Raw genomic sequence first — 19,118 nt, forward strand, 5'->3', positions numbered from 1 at the left:
CTCCTGGTTCTAAACCGATAAGCAGATTGTCAGCTTTCTTTTTAACTTATTTTCAGCAGTCAACCAATGAAACAAAACTATTTTGATGAGAGAAAATTAGTTATTAACACTCATCAAATGCAAGTACTGTGCACATAATCATATTTCCAGACAGAATTTAGGTTTTCTCCGAAAACCAGTTGCCATTTTCATTATATTACAGGAAACTGTGTGTCCTCAGCAGAGCTATGTGTTTAAGGCCTCTGTCGCTCTGATTTCTTTGTGAATCTGGCATACCTCAAACAGATCTTCTGATTCAGAACCTCCAGCCAAGCCTCCTTACTGTATGTGATGGCAAATAACTTATTGAAAGTGTTGGGTCTCCGAGGTTCACATTGTTAAGAACATAGGCGTACTACTTAGAGTGAAGTTAAATCCAGTTGTGTTGCAGAAGTGCGTACAGAGATGTTCATGATACTAATGCTGTCTTAAATCGCATTCTTCTGTAAAGAGTCGAAACGCTGCACAATCACCATGGCTACACAACGGAAGTTTCATGACCATCGTTAATTGGGTTAATAGCTCCGGTAAACACAGCACTTTACAATGAGAAGTTATACATGCATTTTATACTATAGTAATGTACTACTTTACTGGTATTGAAAATAAGCCACCGTTAATTTAATTGGGCCACTTGGGCACTATGTAATGATTTAGTGGGAACGATTATTGCTAGCTAGCTAAGAGTGGAGATTGTGACCTCGTTGAGGGCACAGCAACGCTGTAAACTGGGTTTGGATATCCAATGAAAAACGCAAGTCCCACGCTCTGGTGGTTTTTGTCCTGATGCTGCGGTACCGTTACAGTTTGTTGCTGGGGTGATGGGGGGAAGTGTCCGAATTGAGACATAGCAAAACCGTTCCCTGAACTAATATTTGACGGAATTGAGCCAGGACTACTTCTTCATCTTCTTCTGTGTTTTTCTGCAGAGCATGTGTGATTGTCAGGAGACCCTTTTCAAAATAGCAGAACAAACAGAAAAGGAAGGGGTAGAGAGAGGGGAGATCGTCCATTAGTTCATCGATCACGGATGCAGTGGTTCTCTCTCTTGCACCTAAGAAAGTTAAAGTCTATGTGTGGGAAACACAGGATCATATTTGAGAGAGTATATCTGAACAAACTGAAATGTTGACTTTAATTAAATGTATGAGAAATGTGTTGACATAATACATTAAATTAAAGTCAGTGTTTCAGTGTATGTACCCTTATTGTGCATATTGATGTATTGGCATGTCTTGGTACTAGTTTAAACATGCTGTTTTTCTTTCGAACAAAAGCATAAGTACAGTTCACCGAAACATAACCGTAACATCTACCTCTTCCTCCACAGTTCCTCCTGATGACCCGGTGATCGTGGGGGCCCCGGTGATGAGTTTACGGGCCGGTGACCATTTCAACCTCACATGTCACGCAGACAACGCCAAACCTGCTGCGTCTATCATCTGGATCCGCAACGGGCTGGTCCTGAGTGGAGCCATGTACTCAAAGGTAACACCGGAGAGCTCTCTGCTGAGGGTTGGTACCTCAGCTATGAGCGATGTTATGATACCAGAACATTTTGAAATCAATACCAATGTAACTCAACAACAAAAACAAAACAATAAATCCCAGGTAAGGGCAGCTGTGGCCCAGGAGGTAGATGGTTGTTATCCAATCAGAAAGGTCGGTGGTTTGATCCCCAGCCCCTGCAGTCAACATGTTGATGTATCCTAGTGAAAGATACTTTACCCCAAATAGCTCCCGATGGCATGGCCACAGTGTGTGAGTGTGTGTGGATGTTAGGTGAGCCTGTTCACCTGTAGCAATGTGTTTGAATGGGTGAATGCTGACACATGTCGCGCTTTGAGGAGTTGTTAAGAATGGAAAATTGGCATAGAAATGCAGCCAATTTACTTCAACAGACATACAATAGCAATCTATTCAACATCTCCACAAACTGGAATGGCCTTCTGGGATGTGACGGTCCTTCAAAGACCGACAGTGACAAGGAGATAAACATGTTAAGAATTGTACATGACCTTAGATTGACTTTGTTTGCACTGTGTTTGATCCGGATTGTTGTGCCAGTTGCCAGTGGGGACTTTTCAAACACAATGTCATTCTTTCCACACCTGCTTAACTTTAAACTATTGTCTGTTATTGTTGGTCCTGTGTGTGTCTTCCAGTATGACACCTTGGACCACAAAAAGTCACAAGGGTAAAGAACTTGCTAATTTTGGGGTTTTCAAAAAAAAGTGTACCCCTTGGTTCCTCATACTTTCATCAAAAAGTCAGATCTTCAACTTATGGTACTCCTTAGTGTAGTTTACCTGTGGGATCGATGAGTCATCAAATATTAACTCAGCATACCTGCTACATACTGGTATTTTTGCTCTAAACAGATAAAATATTAATGACCATGACTCCTTTTTGGTCCTTTTTGGGCTCTGTGTTTATTTTACTTTTTATTCCGTTTCTTTTGCGTTTTTTATATATATCTCTATAATTCACGTTGGACATTTTCTACCTTATATTTCAGCTGGATAAATGAGTCCTCTGACGTGGATTTAAAAGTTCTTCAACTACTTTAAACCCATAGACTCCTAAACACATCAGACTGACAGTTATCGCTCCATATTCAGATTTCTTAAGAAAAAGCTACCTCTGGTTGGCGGGGCCCAACGTTGTTTCCTCATGGTTTATCCTTGAAGCACATTGCTTTAGGATTCAGGATTAGGGCCACATGTGAAAATCGCCCAACAAAATTTGCCGGTGGCCCTAATCCTCTCTCGTGCAATGCAAACACTGTTGTGTAACAATATTTTACTATGAGACCATGTATGAGTGAAGACTCAACATCAGGAGGATACGTCCCCAGCTGACCCAGAAAGCAACGCAGGTTCTGGTCCAGGCTCTAGTCATCTCACGCCTAGACTACTGCAACTCCCTCCTGGCTGGTCTACCTGCATGTACCATCCGACCTCTGCAGCTCATCCAGAATGCAGCGGCTCGTCTGGTTTTCAACCTTCCTAAATTTTCCCACACCACTCCGCTCCTCCGCTCCCTTCACTGGCTTCCGGTAACTGCTAGAATCCACTTCAAGACAATGGTACTTGCGTACCATGCTGCGAATGGATCTGGCCCTTCCTACATCCAGGACATGGTTAAACCGTACACCCCAGCATGTGCACTCCGCTCTGCATCAACCAAACGGCTCGCTGCACCCTCACTGCGAAGGGGACCCAAGTTCCCATCAGCAAAAACACGTGGGTTTGCTATCCTGGCTCCTAAATGGTGGAATGAGCTCCCCATTGACATCAGGACAGCAGATAGCTTACACACCTTCCGGCGCAGACTGAAAACTCATCTCTTTCGACTCCACTTCGAGCGATAGAACTATTAACAAAGCACTTATATACTAATAAAGGGCTGGCTTATCTAAAGCCAGTTGAGTAGCACTTGAAATGTTTTTGCTCTATGAAACCTGATGTACGTATATGATTCTGTTTTCTTCAAGTTTGTATTTTGTTGGTCGAACGCACTTATTGTAAGTCACTTTGGATAAAAGCGTCAGCTAAATGCAATGTCATGTAATGTAATGTAAGACAAATAAGAATTATTCCTACATCGTGCCGGTTTGAAATAATTATTCACCAAACCAATTCCTTTTTGTTTTGTTTTCTATTATAGTCAAACCATAAAGGCCATATCGCCATATCACCTTTTCACATTCTTTAGGGATAATTAGATCTTCAGGACTTTAAAAATGTTTGAGTTTTAACTGCATAATGCAAAATTGCAAATATTCCTCAGAGAAAATAAAGTGCCGAAATGTTGTCCCTTGGCATTCCTGCAGCAGTACATATGGGCTTTTACCTACTTCTAGACATGCAAATGTTATTATGAACCCAGCCGTATCAGTAAATACTGCACATTGCAAATTCAATACGGGGATTTATTTTTGTCTTTGATGATCTATGTATATCTATAATAAATATGTGCATTCATCTATTTACCTTACTTGACATGTTCTCCCACAAGGCCACAGGTATTCAAAGCTAATAAAGAAAGACCCGAGGAGACTCAATTCTGAGTGAATATATATATATATATATATCTTTCAACTTTGCAAACATTTATTTTCACATAATTCAGCTTATTTTAAAAAGCCTACGGCAAAACAAATGAACAACAAAGAGTGTTCCCCCCGATCATTGTGGGTAGACAAGACAACTTTCAGGGGGGAATGTCACATTTATTTGTTTCCTCTCTGCCATTGTTGTCTGTAGTTAAACACATAAAATGCTTCTTTACTTTAACAATACATTTTTTTAAGACAACTTTGCATCAAACACTCTTCCCCCGGCTTGTTCCTCATCCCTTTTTCAAATGCACAATTTTTTACTACTTCTGTTCAGATGACGTCAAATCCAACGGGATGCCATAAATAAACTACACAGAATCACACTACACACCTACGCAATGATTACATTCAGGCAGACTGTAGAATACAACCTCTTTGGACTAATTATATACTTATTGAAAACAAGCTACAACATTTAATACCTTGGAAAATGTTGTTTAATACTTTTTAATACTTTTGAATAGCCTTAATTTTCGCTAAATTGATTGATCAACTTTTTTTTTCTTTTTTTTTTTAAAATATTTGTATTCACATGGGAACATTTTTTAAAAGTGCATTACAGCAATTAAGGCATTTTCATTTTTCCCCCCCAAAAGAACCCTTTCTCACTTTCCCTTAACCCCGCCCCATCCCAACCACCCCTCTCCCGGAGCACTGAGGCAACAGTACATCATTACAATACAAAATGATAGATACAATAATATTAGGGCTGTCAAGTTAACGCGTTAATAACTAATTATTTTAACGCGATTAACGCATGTGCATTTTTTGTCCTCGGCCACCCCGTAGTTTCAGAGCGCATCGAGTTTAAAATACCATCTACAAGCTGATGCTGACAGCCCCGCTCCTGCCGCCCGCTTGCTGCAGACCACACTTCCACGCTCACCGGCAGGCACCGACTGGCTATCGGGAGGACCGGGAGAGACCTTACGTGTATTGTTGTTGTTAGCATCTGGTGCTAGCTAGCTGCGCTAACGGATAAAAGGAGCTGTTTCAATGAAAACAGAGGAGTGAAATTTCGCCGACAACTGCGCCGAGCACTTGACTTTATGCAGGAAGCCAGACAGTGGGACATTGTACGAAAAGTCAGCACACTCAGCTCGGATAGTGCGCAACATGATCGCAGCGTCCAGGCAGCTCCCGTTCGAGCATATGTCTAGAGTTGCACATAGCTCCAACGATCCATCACACACACACACACACACACACACACACACACACACACACACACACACACACACACACACACACACACACACACACACACACACACACACACACACACACACACACACACACACACACACACACACACACACACACACACACACACACACACACACACACACACACACACACACACACACACACACACACACACTTTGTATTGTATTATTGTATGAGAGGTTCCAGGGGGGTATACTACGAAGCAGGATTTTCGCTTAGCCGGCTAACTTCAGGGAAAACTCTGGGTTTCCAGTCCTACGAAGCTGGTTCTCTTTTTAGCAGGCTAGATCTCCATGGTAACTTATGCTGTGCGGCTAACCTGGTCGGGACCAGGTTAGGTTGCAGGCTAAGAGATCAACTCAGTGAAAGCACTGCCTGCTGACCAATCAGAGCTCAGTGTGCGGAGTTTAAAGCGATCAAGTCATATTACAGGAGAAAGGAAATACAGAAAAGCTGCCCGTTGCAGGAAAGACGACCGGCAAAAATCACCGACTATGTGAACGTGAACATTAATAGAATATCACCTCCCATCTTCAGAGCAATCTGACTATTATAACATTAGCGTTAAGAAAGCTTACTTAAATATCTGCCACAACATAAGTAACCGGATCAGAGTAACATTAAGTACAGTTCATAATGTATCATATATTTTCTTATCTGAGTCAGCTGAGCCGTATCGGGCCGTGCAACTCTCACAGTGTCACATACTGTATGCAGAAGTATTATTTTAAGCAACACATTAAGTTGACGAAACACTTGAGACAAATGTAATTAAAGTCAGATCCACTAGTGTCTTAGACAGTGATATCATAAACCTGTTAATGTACGCATTCAAACACTTGTTCTGTTACCAGCTGTATTCACCTTGCAGGTGCAGCTCTGTGGCTTTTATCCTGGATAAAGTTTTTAAGTCATGGATGTTTAAAGTTTAACGTCTTCATAATTGTCTAATTATATAGTTGACTTTTCATTCAGGAAGTATGACGCTGCGCTGTCAGTATGCTTGTCCATGTTTGTGATTGGTCGAATGCTCCAAATACATGTACCACCCCTTTAATGTGAACGCGCACCTAACTAGATAGGACATGGCTGGCTTGAGCGATCCACTTGATAACCCGCGTCGTAGGACTGTTTAGCGAGAGCGCGTATGTTTTGGATTAGGCCAACCGGCTAACTCAAACATATCCAGGTTAGGTTGAACCAGCTTCGTAGTACAGGCCTCAGGTTGAATTGAGGCGAATATTTGTAATGTTCAGAGGTTGTTGTGTTTAATATTCATGAGAATAATGATAATAAACATTTGCATAAAGCATATTTGTCCACTCATATGTTGATAAGAGTATTAAAAACTTGAAAAATATTCCTCTAAGGTACATTTAGAACAGATAAAAAATGTGCGATTAATTTGCGATTAATCGCGATTAACTATGGACAATCATGCGATTAAATATTTTAATCGACTGACAGCCCTAAATAATATACATGCACATACCTGCATACATACATACATGTACACATACTAACACATATCCAGGGATGTCACACGGGATGCATGTGTGGCGGACAGGGGAGTAATCATATCGGAATTATAGACAGATAAAAAAGTGCCAATTACAACAGGGTTAGATGTGAATTGTGAGGGGGAAAGGGGCAGAGTGCTACATGCGATGGCTTGAAGTGACGTAGATCGACATGAATTGGCCTCCACAAGACACCAGTCACTCTGGGGTGAAGTGAACCAGAGCATGATCTTGTGTGTGTTTGTGGCCCATTAGTAACCCATAAGGTTAGGTAAACCAAGCCCACCCAGGAACCTGTCCCTCTGCAGTAATGGTCTACTAGCTCTTGCATGTTTACCAGCCCAAATAAATGAGGAAATAATATTATCAATAGCAGTGAAAAAAGATTTAGGCAAAAAAATAGGTAGGCATTGGAAGATGTATAGATATCTGGGCAGTACATTCATTGTTATCGTCTGAACTCTTCCTGCTAAAGAGAGTGCCAGATGGCCCCACCTTTGCAGGTCAGATTTGACTGTTGCCGTCAGGACAGTAAGATGTTGTTCCCGTAGCGCACTAAAACACTACGTGATTGCAATGCCCAGATATTTAAACCCTGAGTTGGATATTCTAAAAGGCAATGACAATGGAGGTAATTCTGTAGCCAATTGGTTGATAGGGAAACATTCACTCTTTTGGATGTTTAATTTGTATCCTGAAAATGAACCAAAAGTGGTCAAAAGTGAGAGTATGTGTGTATTACTAGCTATAGGATTGGGCACATACAGTTCGTACATACAGAGGAGTGAGGAGAAGAGTACATAAGTCTAACCCAGGAGATGAGGCCTGGACCAAAGCCCAGCTGTTGAAGGACAGAAAACAGATAGGCCCACTCAACCCTATCGAAGGCCTTCTCAGCATCAAGAGATATGACAACTCCGGTTCAGCAGGAGAAGGCGGGCTGTGGATGACGCTGAGAAGCCTTCGGACATTTGTGAAGGAGTGCCTCCCTCTTATGAATCCTGTCTGATCTTCCGAAATGATGGAGGGTATAATAGATTCCAACCGGCGAGCAAAAATCTTCGCAAGTATTTTCACATCTACAGACAGGAGCGAGATTGGGCGATATGATGCACAGCTCAACAGGTCCTTGCCCTTCTTAAAGATCAGAGAGATAGAGGCTTGCATAAGGGTGGGCGGCAGTGAGCCTTGGTCGTACGACTAATTAAACATATCTAATAATAATGGGGACAGTTGATTTGAGAATTGTTTGTAGAATTCTACCGGGTATCCGTCAGGTCCCGGTGATTTGCCACTATTCATGGACTGTATTGCCTCTTTAATCTCAGCAAGCTGCAGGTTGGCATCTAGTGTCTGTTGGTCGTTAGTCGAAATCTTGGGCATATCTAATTTATCCAAAAATGTATGTAGCTGATCTTCGTTATCAGGGGATTCAGACGTGCAGAGACGAGAGTAGTAGGTTTTAAAGATGTTATTAATCTCTCCCGGGTCAGAAGTGAGAGAGCCCAACCCGTCCCGAATCTGGGTGATTTGGTTCGAGGCCACCCTAGCCTTTAGTTGGTGGGCCAGGAGACGGCCAGCTTTATCACCATGTTCATATATAGACCCTCGTGAATGTAGAAGGAGTCGTTCAGCCTCTCTTGTTAGGTGAAGGTCAAGTTCTGTTTGGAGCCCCATCCGTTCTTTAAATAGATCAGGTGATTGAGTGGAAAATAGTTGGTTGTCTAGATTAATGATAGATTCTTCCAGTTCTCTTTGGCGTGCTCTACGAAGTTTATTAACATGAGACGTATACGAGATGATCTTACCCCTAAGAAAAGCTTTAAGGGTTTCCCAGAGTAGGGACGCAGAGGTCTCTTCATTTTGGTTGGTCTCACAGAAGAATGCAATTGATTCCGAAATACACTCACAAAAGGCTGCATCAGAAAGTAAAAGAGGGTCAAGACGCCAGAATCTAACTTCCTTAGGCTTATGATCAAAGTGAAGGTCCAGGATCACAGTTGAATGATCTGATACAGTTATCGGTGAGTACTGAACGGAGACAATCGACGAAATAAATGTTTTATCCACAATGAAATAATCTATGCAAGAGTATGAACGATGTGCGTGGGAAAAGAAAGAATATTGCCTAACCGAGGGGTGTAAAAATCTCCACGTAGCCATAGTGGTCCATAAAAGCAGAGAGAGTCTGTGCCATTTTAGAGGGAGCCACAGTTATGGAACTAGATATGTCTAGTGTTGGGTCTATAACACAATTCATATCTCCTCCCAGTATCAATAGATGGGAATTGAAATCGGGATGGTGGAGAATAGCGATTTCACAAAATTATGATCATCCCAATTGGGAGCATACACAGAAAGATGACCGGCTTCTGATAGAGTGTGCCAGAAATGATGACATAACGTCCATTTGGATCTAAAATTGTATTAGTAGGGGTGAAATTTACTTTTTTCCGAATTAAAATGTCTGTGCCCCTTGTCTTTAGGTTAAATTGTGAATGAAACATTTGTCCAATCCACGGCCTATTCAGCTTTCGCTGATCAGAGTTACAGAGATGTGTCTCTTGTATAAACATTATATCCACATTCAGGTTTTTAAGATGTGTCATAATCTCTGTGCGTTTCACCGAAGCATTCAACCCACCAGTGTTCAAAGAGAGTATCCTGACCGCCTGTCCACCACCAGTCCATGTACCAGTTACATTAGCCATGACACCGCGTACAGCATTGAAAGTGTCAGATCAGCCCTAGAACATCCACAATTAAAAATGGAGAGAACAGTGTACATAAAGATGACAAAACAGAATGTAAATGAAACAGGTGCCTCAAACAAATGGAAACCTATAGCCCCATCAAGATAAATGCCCCACCCTCTCCCGCCCTCTCCCTCCCATCCTCTACTCCCTCCCACCTCCTCCCATGCCCTAGCCCCCCTCCCTCCCCACCCCTTAGCTCCATCTGCCAATGAAATTGGCAATAACTTCCCTACCTGAATTATCTCTCCTTCTTCAAGGTGTCTCAGTACCCACATCATGCAGATACAACCTCCTTAATAAGTGTAACAATTGTGAACAGCAAATGTTAACAAGAACATTGCAAAAGTGCAAGAACATCCCGGGTATACAGTAGAGTGTAAATACAAAAATGAAAACAATTAAATTAAATTAAAATAGATGTAAACATGTCACATTGTGTGCTGTCTTGGCCGAGTAACATTAGTTATAAAATAAATTACGTCCCAACAGAACGACGGATGTAAAGTGCCCAGAAACAATTGTGAACAGCATGAGTTAACAAGGACATTCGAAAAAGTGCAAAAAACAAAAAACACCCCGGGTATATAGTGTAAATATAAAAATGTAATCATACAAAAAATAAATGTAAACAACATCGCATTGTGCGCTGTCATGGCTAGGTAACGTTAGATTATACAATCAATTGTGTCCCAACATGACGGTTGTAACGTACCCAGTCCACCATCAATGCAGCGCTAGCGTGGTTTAGCCTGGCCTAGCCCAGCCACCACTAGCCTAGCACAACATCAGTGGTTAGTTAGCCGGCTCGCGTTCATAGCCAGCTGCAAAGGCTACAGCCTCCAGGGGCGAGGGGAACCTTTTCTTAGCCCCGCTTCCAAGTGTGATCTGCAGGCGAGCAGGGAATAGAAGAGCCGGTCTGAGGCCTAGGTTTTACAGCTTTGACATGATGTCCCGGTATTCGCCCGCTGTTCGAGGACCTCCTGTGTGAAGTCTTCGTAGATCTGCACTGGTGTCCCACGGTAGCGGAGATCCCCTCGTCTCTTGCGGGACTCCCAGATAATCAGGTCCTTGACTTGGTAGCGATGCAGCCGCATTATCACAGGTCGCGGTCTCGCCCCTGGCTGCGGCCTAGCAGCCGGCGCTCTGTGTGCTCGAGAGGGGATTGGAGAGTTTCATTGAGTTTTCATTTCTGCGGCTCCGACCTTCCAGATCTGCGGTCTTTGCAGCTAGCTTAGCATTGCTATCTGCTAATACCGCACACTTCTCCTCGAGCATACGGAGTCGCTGATCTTGCAGATTGACATTGGTCTCAAGAGAGTCTGATATTCTGAACAAATCTGTGCTGTTGTATTTGCTGTAAAGTGTGTCTACTGTAGCCTATTTTTATTATATGTACAGCACTTTGGCTCGACCAAAAATCGTTTATAAATGTGCTATATAAATAAAACTTGAATTGATTTGATAGTCAATGTGTTCCCCATGTTCTGCTACTGTGGTCTGCGTTTGGTTCAGCTTCGCCTCCAGTACGGCAAAGGCAGCTGAAATGCTAGCTCTGTGCTCCCTCTGTGCTCGCTCTGAGCTAGCTCTGTGCTATTCAAGCAGGCTAATTATGCTAGCCATGTCCGGGCCAGCAACTTCATTAGCAGTTGAGACAGCAGTTTCGGTCTTTTTTGCCTGTTTCGTCTCCGTTTTCAACGCAGGTTTCGGCATCACATCAGCTTGTTCTAATTTATAGTCCAATTTATGTAAACACAATACGGGTTTAACTCAAATTCGGTGGTTTTAAATGAAAGTTAGAAAGTAAAGTCGTGGGAGAACGAGACAACGCAGCCCTCACATGTTGTCAACCGGAAGTCGATTAATCAACTGTTAATACTTTTTAAGACCCCGCGGACACTGATATAAATGTCAGGACCAATGTTCAACAAGCCAGTTATCAATGAAAAAAGAGCAACTTGACTCACAACCTTGATTGAATCTTGACTAATCTTGATTGATCTGCAAAGAAAAAACAGTCCGTTCCACTCCGTACGGCTGGACTACTGCGACAGCAACGTGACTTAAAATGAACGGCAGCACTGATCAAGGTTTTCTGTATCTGTCCAATTCTGTTAACATATTTATTTCCATTAACCAGTCTTTAAACACTGCCTGAGCCCATACCGTGTTCCTGTTGGTGTTTACTTCCTGTCTGGCACCATTCCAAACCACACCCTACACACTACCCCTCCGTTTGCGCATTTGTTTCTTCTCTTGCTCTGTTTTCTTGTTCTCTTTTCTTTTTTTCTTTCCTGGGGACAGTTTAGCCATCATGAATACAGTTGTGTACTCTCCACAAATATAAAAATAGATGTTAAAAGTATTCTACTGTGTCTTCTGATGTATTTGTACTTCTTTCTGCATATTAATTTGACTGCACATAGTCACTGGTCCTTAACAACGGTTTGTTAACCATAGCAACGGCTTGCTAGTGAAAAAGAGAAGATCTCAAAATGTTCGAAATTGACACAATCGTGTATTTACATAAGCCATGTCATAAAGACTAATATGTTCATATCATATGTCATATTATCATTACAAGGACATTGTTTCTAAATGTACCAGCAGTTGAATCAATGCAACTCTGGGACCAAGCAGGCTTCATTAGACTTCATAAAAACCGTTAATGCCCTAAAATATTGGTAACCTCTGGATGAGAACAGGAAGATGAGGAGCAGCCAACATGGAAGTGCTTTTGATTCTGAGATTACAATTTGGCAATGAGGGTTTCAGTCATCATCATTATCCCTCTGCAGTCATTTTACTATTCCATCAAACACCTTGTTACATCAATTTAATGCCAGCTGAGATTCTTTTTTTTATTTGATCCGCAGGGCATGAGTGAACCTTCCTGTCATGCTTTAAACATGAGAAAAAAATAGAAAATGTCCCAATGCCATTAATTATTGACGTTTCTTCTGGCAGTTTGTTCAGCGTACGGATGGAGACAGGAAGAGTGAGAAGTCCTTTTAAAGGCGTATTCCCCTGATGTAGATCTTAGTGCGGCTCAGCTTGGTAGCTGTGGCAGGCCAGTAGCCCTTGATTCATTATAGAAACTCATAAATTAGACAGAGCCGAGTCACTTAAACATGTTTATTAAAGGCACACGGCTTCTCACATCAATAATATATAGATACATGCCATATTACATTACTCCATACGAAAGTGTGCACTTACATTTTCCAATTCATCCAGAGAGGGGAGCTTGAGTGTTGGTTATTTGTGCCTTGGAGTGTGTTATGTGACATGATGTTTGCATGTACGTATGCACAGGGGTGTAACTTTGGTTTGAGAAGTGGGGGGGACACAAAACAGGGGGTTTGGGGGCTCTCCGCAATAAAACATTTCTCGACATGAATCCCATTTCCTGCATTTCTACAAACATTTAGGGACTATGGTGTTAAAAAATACAGGCAAAAATGTAGTTGGCCATAAAGATAAATTCTGCCAGAAAGAAAAATACTAAAATATGTATAAGGAAAAGCTGTCTTACTTTCTTAATTGTTTAATATAGGGGCCGATAGCCAACACTGGAGATAATCATTTCATAAAGTCAAACATTTTCAGAATTAATGTTTGTGTGATTCAAATTCAAATAATGTGAGATTCAATTTTCACTTTGTTTTTTCTTCTTCTTTTATTTATGGTCATATAACAAATGATTCAAAATATGACCAGACGAACCAACAACAGGTACAAAGAAATAGAAAAATGTAATATAATGGCTTAGGTCGAAGATTTAAGACAAACTTTTAATATAAAGAAAATATTTTATCGTCCTCAATCTATCCCTTCAATCCCATCTCTCCATGTATCCTTTACTGTCCTCTCTGCTCTTCTCAGCTAAAAGAACCAAACACATGCTTCCTGTACTCATTCGCAAGGATAAACTCCTGGCAAATATTTTCCCTGCTGACTTTATCCAGAAATTCCTTGTGAATGTGAGAGACTGCTACATTGTTAATGCAAATTTGCATCGTTGTACTTCTCAGCCAGGTCTTCAACCTCCTCAGAGCACTGAAGCTCCTCTCTGCGTTGTTGCCAATAATGCGTTTTGGTGGACGGCGGATGTGTGGCTTGCTTATGGGCTCAATATTAGCATGCGGATCTTCTCTGTCGCTTGGCTGTAAATCTCCTGGAACTTCTCCTTCGTTCTCTTTGCCCTCAGGCTGGTCCTAACACAATCTACTGCAGATAGCATACCAGACACGGTTTCTGTCTGCTTCTGCAGTGTGCAATTAAGGCACTCCAACTCCTGAATTACTTCAGTGGCTAGCATGAGTCCTAACCAGTGCTTGAATTGGGCCGGTACTCACCGGTACGCAGTACCGGCACTTCTGATTTTTACCCATGTGGTACCGGCACTTCTTACTGAGTACCGGCAAGGTGCCGGTACTCAGTAAAATGCCGGTACTCAGCCGCCGGCGGCACGTAATGACGGCCCGGACTGGCCATCGGGAGCACCGGGAGGTTTCCCGATGGCCTGGCCTGTTAACTGGCCTGCTGGCCTGAGGATTTTTTGTTATACGTATGTATTGTGAACGCAACGCTGCGCAAATGTGGGTCTGACTCACAGAGAGTGACTGGCTGTCTACATGATGTGGCCTGCCGGCATGGCCACTTTCATACAGATCATACTAATGCCCTCGATTGGTCTCTGTGTGTCATTCAAGCTCGGGAGGGTGTGTGTTATGGCGCGTTTCCACTGCAGCGGGTAGCTCGCTTTAAGCGTGCCGAGCCGTGCGGGGCCCGTTTTTGGTTGCGTTTCCACTTGGCCTAGTTTTGGCCCGGGGCTACTTTTTCACCTTTTTTCTGGCCCGACTAAATCGTGGTTCTAGGGCCAGGAACAACCAGGCTGAGTCGGGCTGAGTATGCTAAACTAGAGAGAGAATCGCTGGCAAGGGGGCTACAACTACAACAAGATGAACATATTTGACCGTGATTTAATTGTAATACACGTTTCAAAATGATGCCGAAGTAACAACATACTGATACCGGTTAGTAAAAACCATGAATTAATGCTTTGACAAGTCTGCAGACAGATGGCAGGCGAAAAACCCTTTTAAAATGCTTGTTTTCTAAATGGAGCTTGGCTAAGCTAACGTTATATATGCTCCGACCGTCCACACTCACAACAACGGCCTATACAGACATTAATAAACCAGCGACTGTATTCGCCATGACACAGGCAGTCTGTGGTTTGTACTTGTTTAACTTTTGTCTAGTTTCTGAACAGATAGGAAGAGCTGTGAGCTCTGAGTGCTAAGAGCTAACGGCTGTGTTGTTTTTCTGGGGCTCTCATTGAAGATGACGTCACGGCTCCGCCTACACTGCGTTACTATAGTAACTACCCCAGTTCCTAAACTGTAATGGAAGCGCAGCATTAAAGTGAGCCGGGCCTAATAAGGCCTAACCAAACCGAGCGAGGCCTGCAGTGGAAACGCGCCATTAGTGTATGTGTGGCGCGAGCGAGTTAGCGCGCGCACCGGTTACGTGTATTGTTGTTAGCATCTGGTGCTAGCTAGCTTCGCTAACGGATATAAGGAGCTGTTTTAACAACAAGGTGGAGGGAGAGTCCTCTGCTGTCAGACTGAGAGGCTGATAACTACAGCTCAGGTGAGGTAAATTACTCTCTGAGTGTTTAGATAGTTAACTTAGTCTAAGTTATCTCAGTGGGTCTCAAACGGTTTGGTCACCATTTATGTAAACACATATTTCCATTTGAAGGGGGAGTGATTAGTAAAATATGCATAAATAATAAAAATAAAATGTTAACTAGGTGAAAAAAGGTAAGATAAACTTGTTGAGAGCTAAAACTAGTCTTTGATGCTGCCTCAAAGAGGAGCAGGGGGAGAGGAGGGAGACAGGTGAGGCTGGTTCAGGAGCTCAGACACACTCACAACTATAAATGAACCAAAAACAAATAAATAAACAAGTTTCAATGTTTTTTCATATTGGATATGGTATGTTATTGGTTATGGCCATGTACTTATGATTTTATGATTATTTAAATGTATACAGTTCTGTTTCATATGGGTGTAGTCTCTTTATTTCCCCTCAAAATGCACCAGATTGATGCATTTAAGTCCAACATTTAAAAACAAATCATACCGGGGGAGCATGCCCCCGGACCCCCCTATAGGATTTGAGATCCACCCCCACTTAAAATATGTTCACATGGACAGGTTCCTAAATAGATTTGCAATTTTTCATCTCCATATGTTTATTTTTGGGTAGTAGATTTAAACTAGAGAGCTATCACTATGGGCAGCAACGCTGTAAATATTGACAAATAAATCCAGCAAAATGGCACAAAAAACTGGTAGTGGCCTGGCTAGGTGTATAATTCCCAGCCTGATTTATTGTCCCAGTCCGGCCCTGACGCATGACAACAAATATGCCCAGCGTACCTACTGTATGCAGCTACAGCGATAGACTAGAGCAGAAAAGACATCACATAACGTTAGCATTTCGAAAATGTTAGCGTGGCTTAATAATAGTGCGAAAAGATAGCGGTTGTCGCCGGACAAGGATTCCCTCTCTCCTTTCCTGCTGAAAGATGGTGAGTGTACTCAGGGACGAGGAGTCATTTAACCAGCCGCCAGTAGGTCAGGCTTTACTTCATTTTATATCCATAAAGACAAAGAAAATCTGTTTACAGTTGTTTCATTATGGATGTTAAGAGGTATCCATATATCTCTTCATTTTGCTCTCAAAGTGCACCAGATTGATGCATCTAACTTCAATATTTAAAAAAAAGATCTTCCCGGGGGAGCATGCCCCCAGGCCCCCCCTAGAGGGTGTCAGGTCCACTCCCCACTTATAAAAATAGCACTTTACCACTGTACCCCCTCTAATCTCAGATGCACCCTGAGTCATTTTGTTTAAGTACAGTGAGCCTTTCTAAAATATACAGTAAAGAGACAAACCCACCAGCATTATAGGATATACTATGACTTTGAGCCAAATACTTGTTTTTGGGCTGTATAAATAAATTGACTTGAAACTGTTGCTGATTTAGAGTACTGGCACCTTTTTTATTCCAATTCAAGCACTGGTCCTAACCATAGACTGTATATATAAATGGACGTAGTGTCCATGACGTCACCCATAGAATTCTGCAAAGTTGACGTGAAGCCCTTAGTAGGCGGAGTCGGCCACTAACGGCTCGACTGTGACGTCAGAGTCTAATCCCGCCTGCTCCAAATAAGGGCAAAGAGGCGGAGCCGAGGCGGGACCTGCTGCCTCCGAACTGGAAGTAAACAGAGCTAGCTCAGGCTAAGAAGCTAAGCTAACATGAAATACATTCATACCAAGTTACTGCTAACAGTGTAGTTCCCCTATATAAACGTTACATTCATAATCAAATGAGACAGTCTGCAAGAGAATTAGCTATATTTTGTTATTCTTAATGCTTGTCATTCACACGTTAAGAAAAGACGGACTCCACCGCCCGGCCCTAACGGAGCCGCAGTGGGCTAGCTCCCGGACGCCGGCTGGAGCTAGCCCCCTGCGGCTCCGTTAGCTCCGGCGGCCACCACTGGGATAATTGGGTCCCCTATTAACATTTGCTCCCGTTTATCATTATGGGCGTCATAGCCATAGACTATAAAAGTCTTACCCAAGGCTGAATCATAAACTAAAATGTATATGTATGTATAAAGGGTTACGTCCTTAGCTGGCTAATAAGTAACAAGCTAAGCTACCAAGCACACAAACACCTGAGAACGGGGTTAACATGTATAATATTATCATTTTAGACTTCTTGTTAGTACATTCAAGCGCACAGCACGACATTTTAATTGTCTGGTATTTGTAACAATATTCCCACCACCACGAACACAGCTAAAGGGTCAAGTACAGTAACTACAACTAACTAACGTTGTAGCCTCTATGGTTGTAGCCTAGCAGAGTGGACAAGTTGCTGTTAGCTGACAGTGACGGAGCGTCCACACTACAGCTTCAAAAAAAGCTTGGAGCTGGGCGTGTCTGAAGCTTGGGGGTTTTATTCGAGCAACGCGACCAACAACCAATCACATGAATCTCCCGCCCCCGACATACAAAGCAAAAAACCCCGGGGATTTATGCGAGTAATATATATAAACTCCCCAAACAGGCGAAAACCTACCAGTTTCATCCACTGTCTCTGCCACCTCCCTCCATGACTGGTTCTTCCGGTTTGTATCCCGGTAGGTGAAGAGGGTCTGGTCATACAAAACCGGGTGATTCGCTACGGCGATAAATAGTTTCTCCTCCATCTTTTTTTGAAATATAGAAATCAACGGCGGGATATCTCTCCCAGCTTAGACGCGGTTTGATTGGCTAGCGCTTGAGCTGTCAGATTTTCAGAAACGGGATTTGATTGGCTGGCGCTGGCTACTCCGGCGTCTCCGGCGTCAGAAGTTGAACATTGTTCAACTTCAGACGCCGGAGACGGACCGCTATGCTACCCACAATTCAGTTCGGCGAAAAGCGAGGCAACGTGACGTCACCCCATTCAAAGTGAATGGGCAGACGCGTTGGAAACTGTTTTTGAAGCTGTCGACGCTGTAGTGTGGACGCAGCGTGAGGCATGTACGTGTCTATCAAAGTGACCACGCCCTAATTTATGCAAAAGCTTTAAGGCTTAATATTAATTAAACAGATGAGTTGAGAAAAAATGCACCCCCCTAATCCATATTCATGAAGGGGGATCTAACTATACAGAGAATATGTTTTTTTTAACCACGATGTAAACATGTTTATTTCTGCTATGAAGTTGGGCATTTTAACATGGGGGTCTATGGAAATTGCTCCCTTCTGCAGACTGCTCCTACTGGCCACTAGATGAACTGCAGTTTGAGACACTTCCGTATTAGCGTCCCGGCTCTTCCCCAGAGTTTGCCGCTTGGTCCTAACACTGTCGTAACTTTTCCGAATCTCTCCAGCAACCCTCTTGCAGTCACACCAGTGTTTGAGGCATCTGTTGTCCTCTAAGCTCAGTAGCACTGACTCGTACTGACGTAGCACATACCAGATTGCTGGAGTCCTGGTGGTCCATCTTGTTTGACACAAGGGCCGCAGATTGCTAACTGTCCCTGATGCTGCTGTTGCACTGTTCACACATTTTGTTTTGTATTCGCCAGACAATTTGTACAGACATCCAAGCTTGTGGAGCCAATCCAGAGCATCAGATGTTAGGGAAGAAGCCTTACAAGCAGCCTGGGTGACAAGATTTACACAGTGGGCACCACAGTGTACATACAAAGCCAGTGGCTGCATCTCCCTTATCCTGCCTGTCCTCCCTTTCTGTCGCCTGACATGTTTGCTGCCCCATCATATGGTTGTCCACGCAGACCAGACAGCGGAAGATTCAAGCACAGCAACACATCTGTGGCAACTTTTGCTATGTTTTCCCCAGTTGTGCTTGAGACC

The 19,118-nt window shown here is 42.9% G+C and overlaps 1 protein-coding gene across 3 annotated transcripts in view; it reads left to right on the plus strand.

Moving 5' to 3' along the window:
- The window catches only part of kirrel3a (kirre like nephrin family adhesion molecule 3a), a 362,627-nt gene that overhangs the window by 232,870 nt on the left and 110,639 nt on the right, over nucleotides 1-19,118 (plus strand). For all 3 annotated transcript variants that reach the window (XM_034226819.1, XM_034226821.1, XM_034226820.1), the window contains exon 4: nucleotides 1,370-1,527. In XM_034226819.1, coding sequence (XP_034082710.1) covers nucleotides 1,370-1,527 — 158 coding nt within the window. The remainder of the gene's footprint in view (nucleotides 1-1,369; nucleotides 1,528-19,118) is intronic.

The sequence above is a fragment of the Gymnodraco acuticeps genome, unplaced genomic scaffold (genome assembly GCF_902827175.1).
Source record: "Gymnodraco acuticeps unplaced genomic scaffold, fGymAcu1.1, whole genome shotgun sequence".
In the NCBI taxonomy this organism is placed as follows: domain Eukaryota; kingdom Metazoa; phylum Chordata; class Actinopteri; order Perciformes; family Bathydraconidae; genus Gymnodraco; species Gymnodraco acuticeps.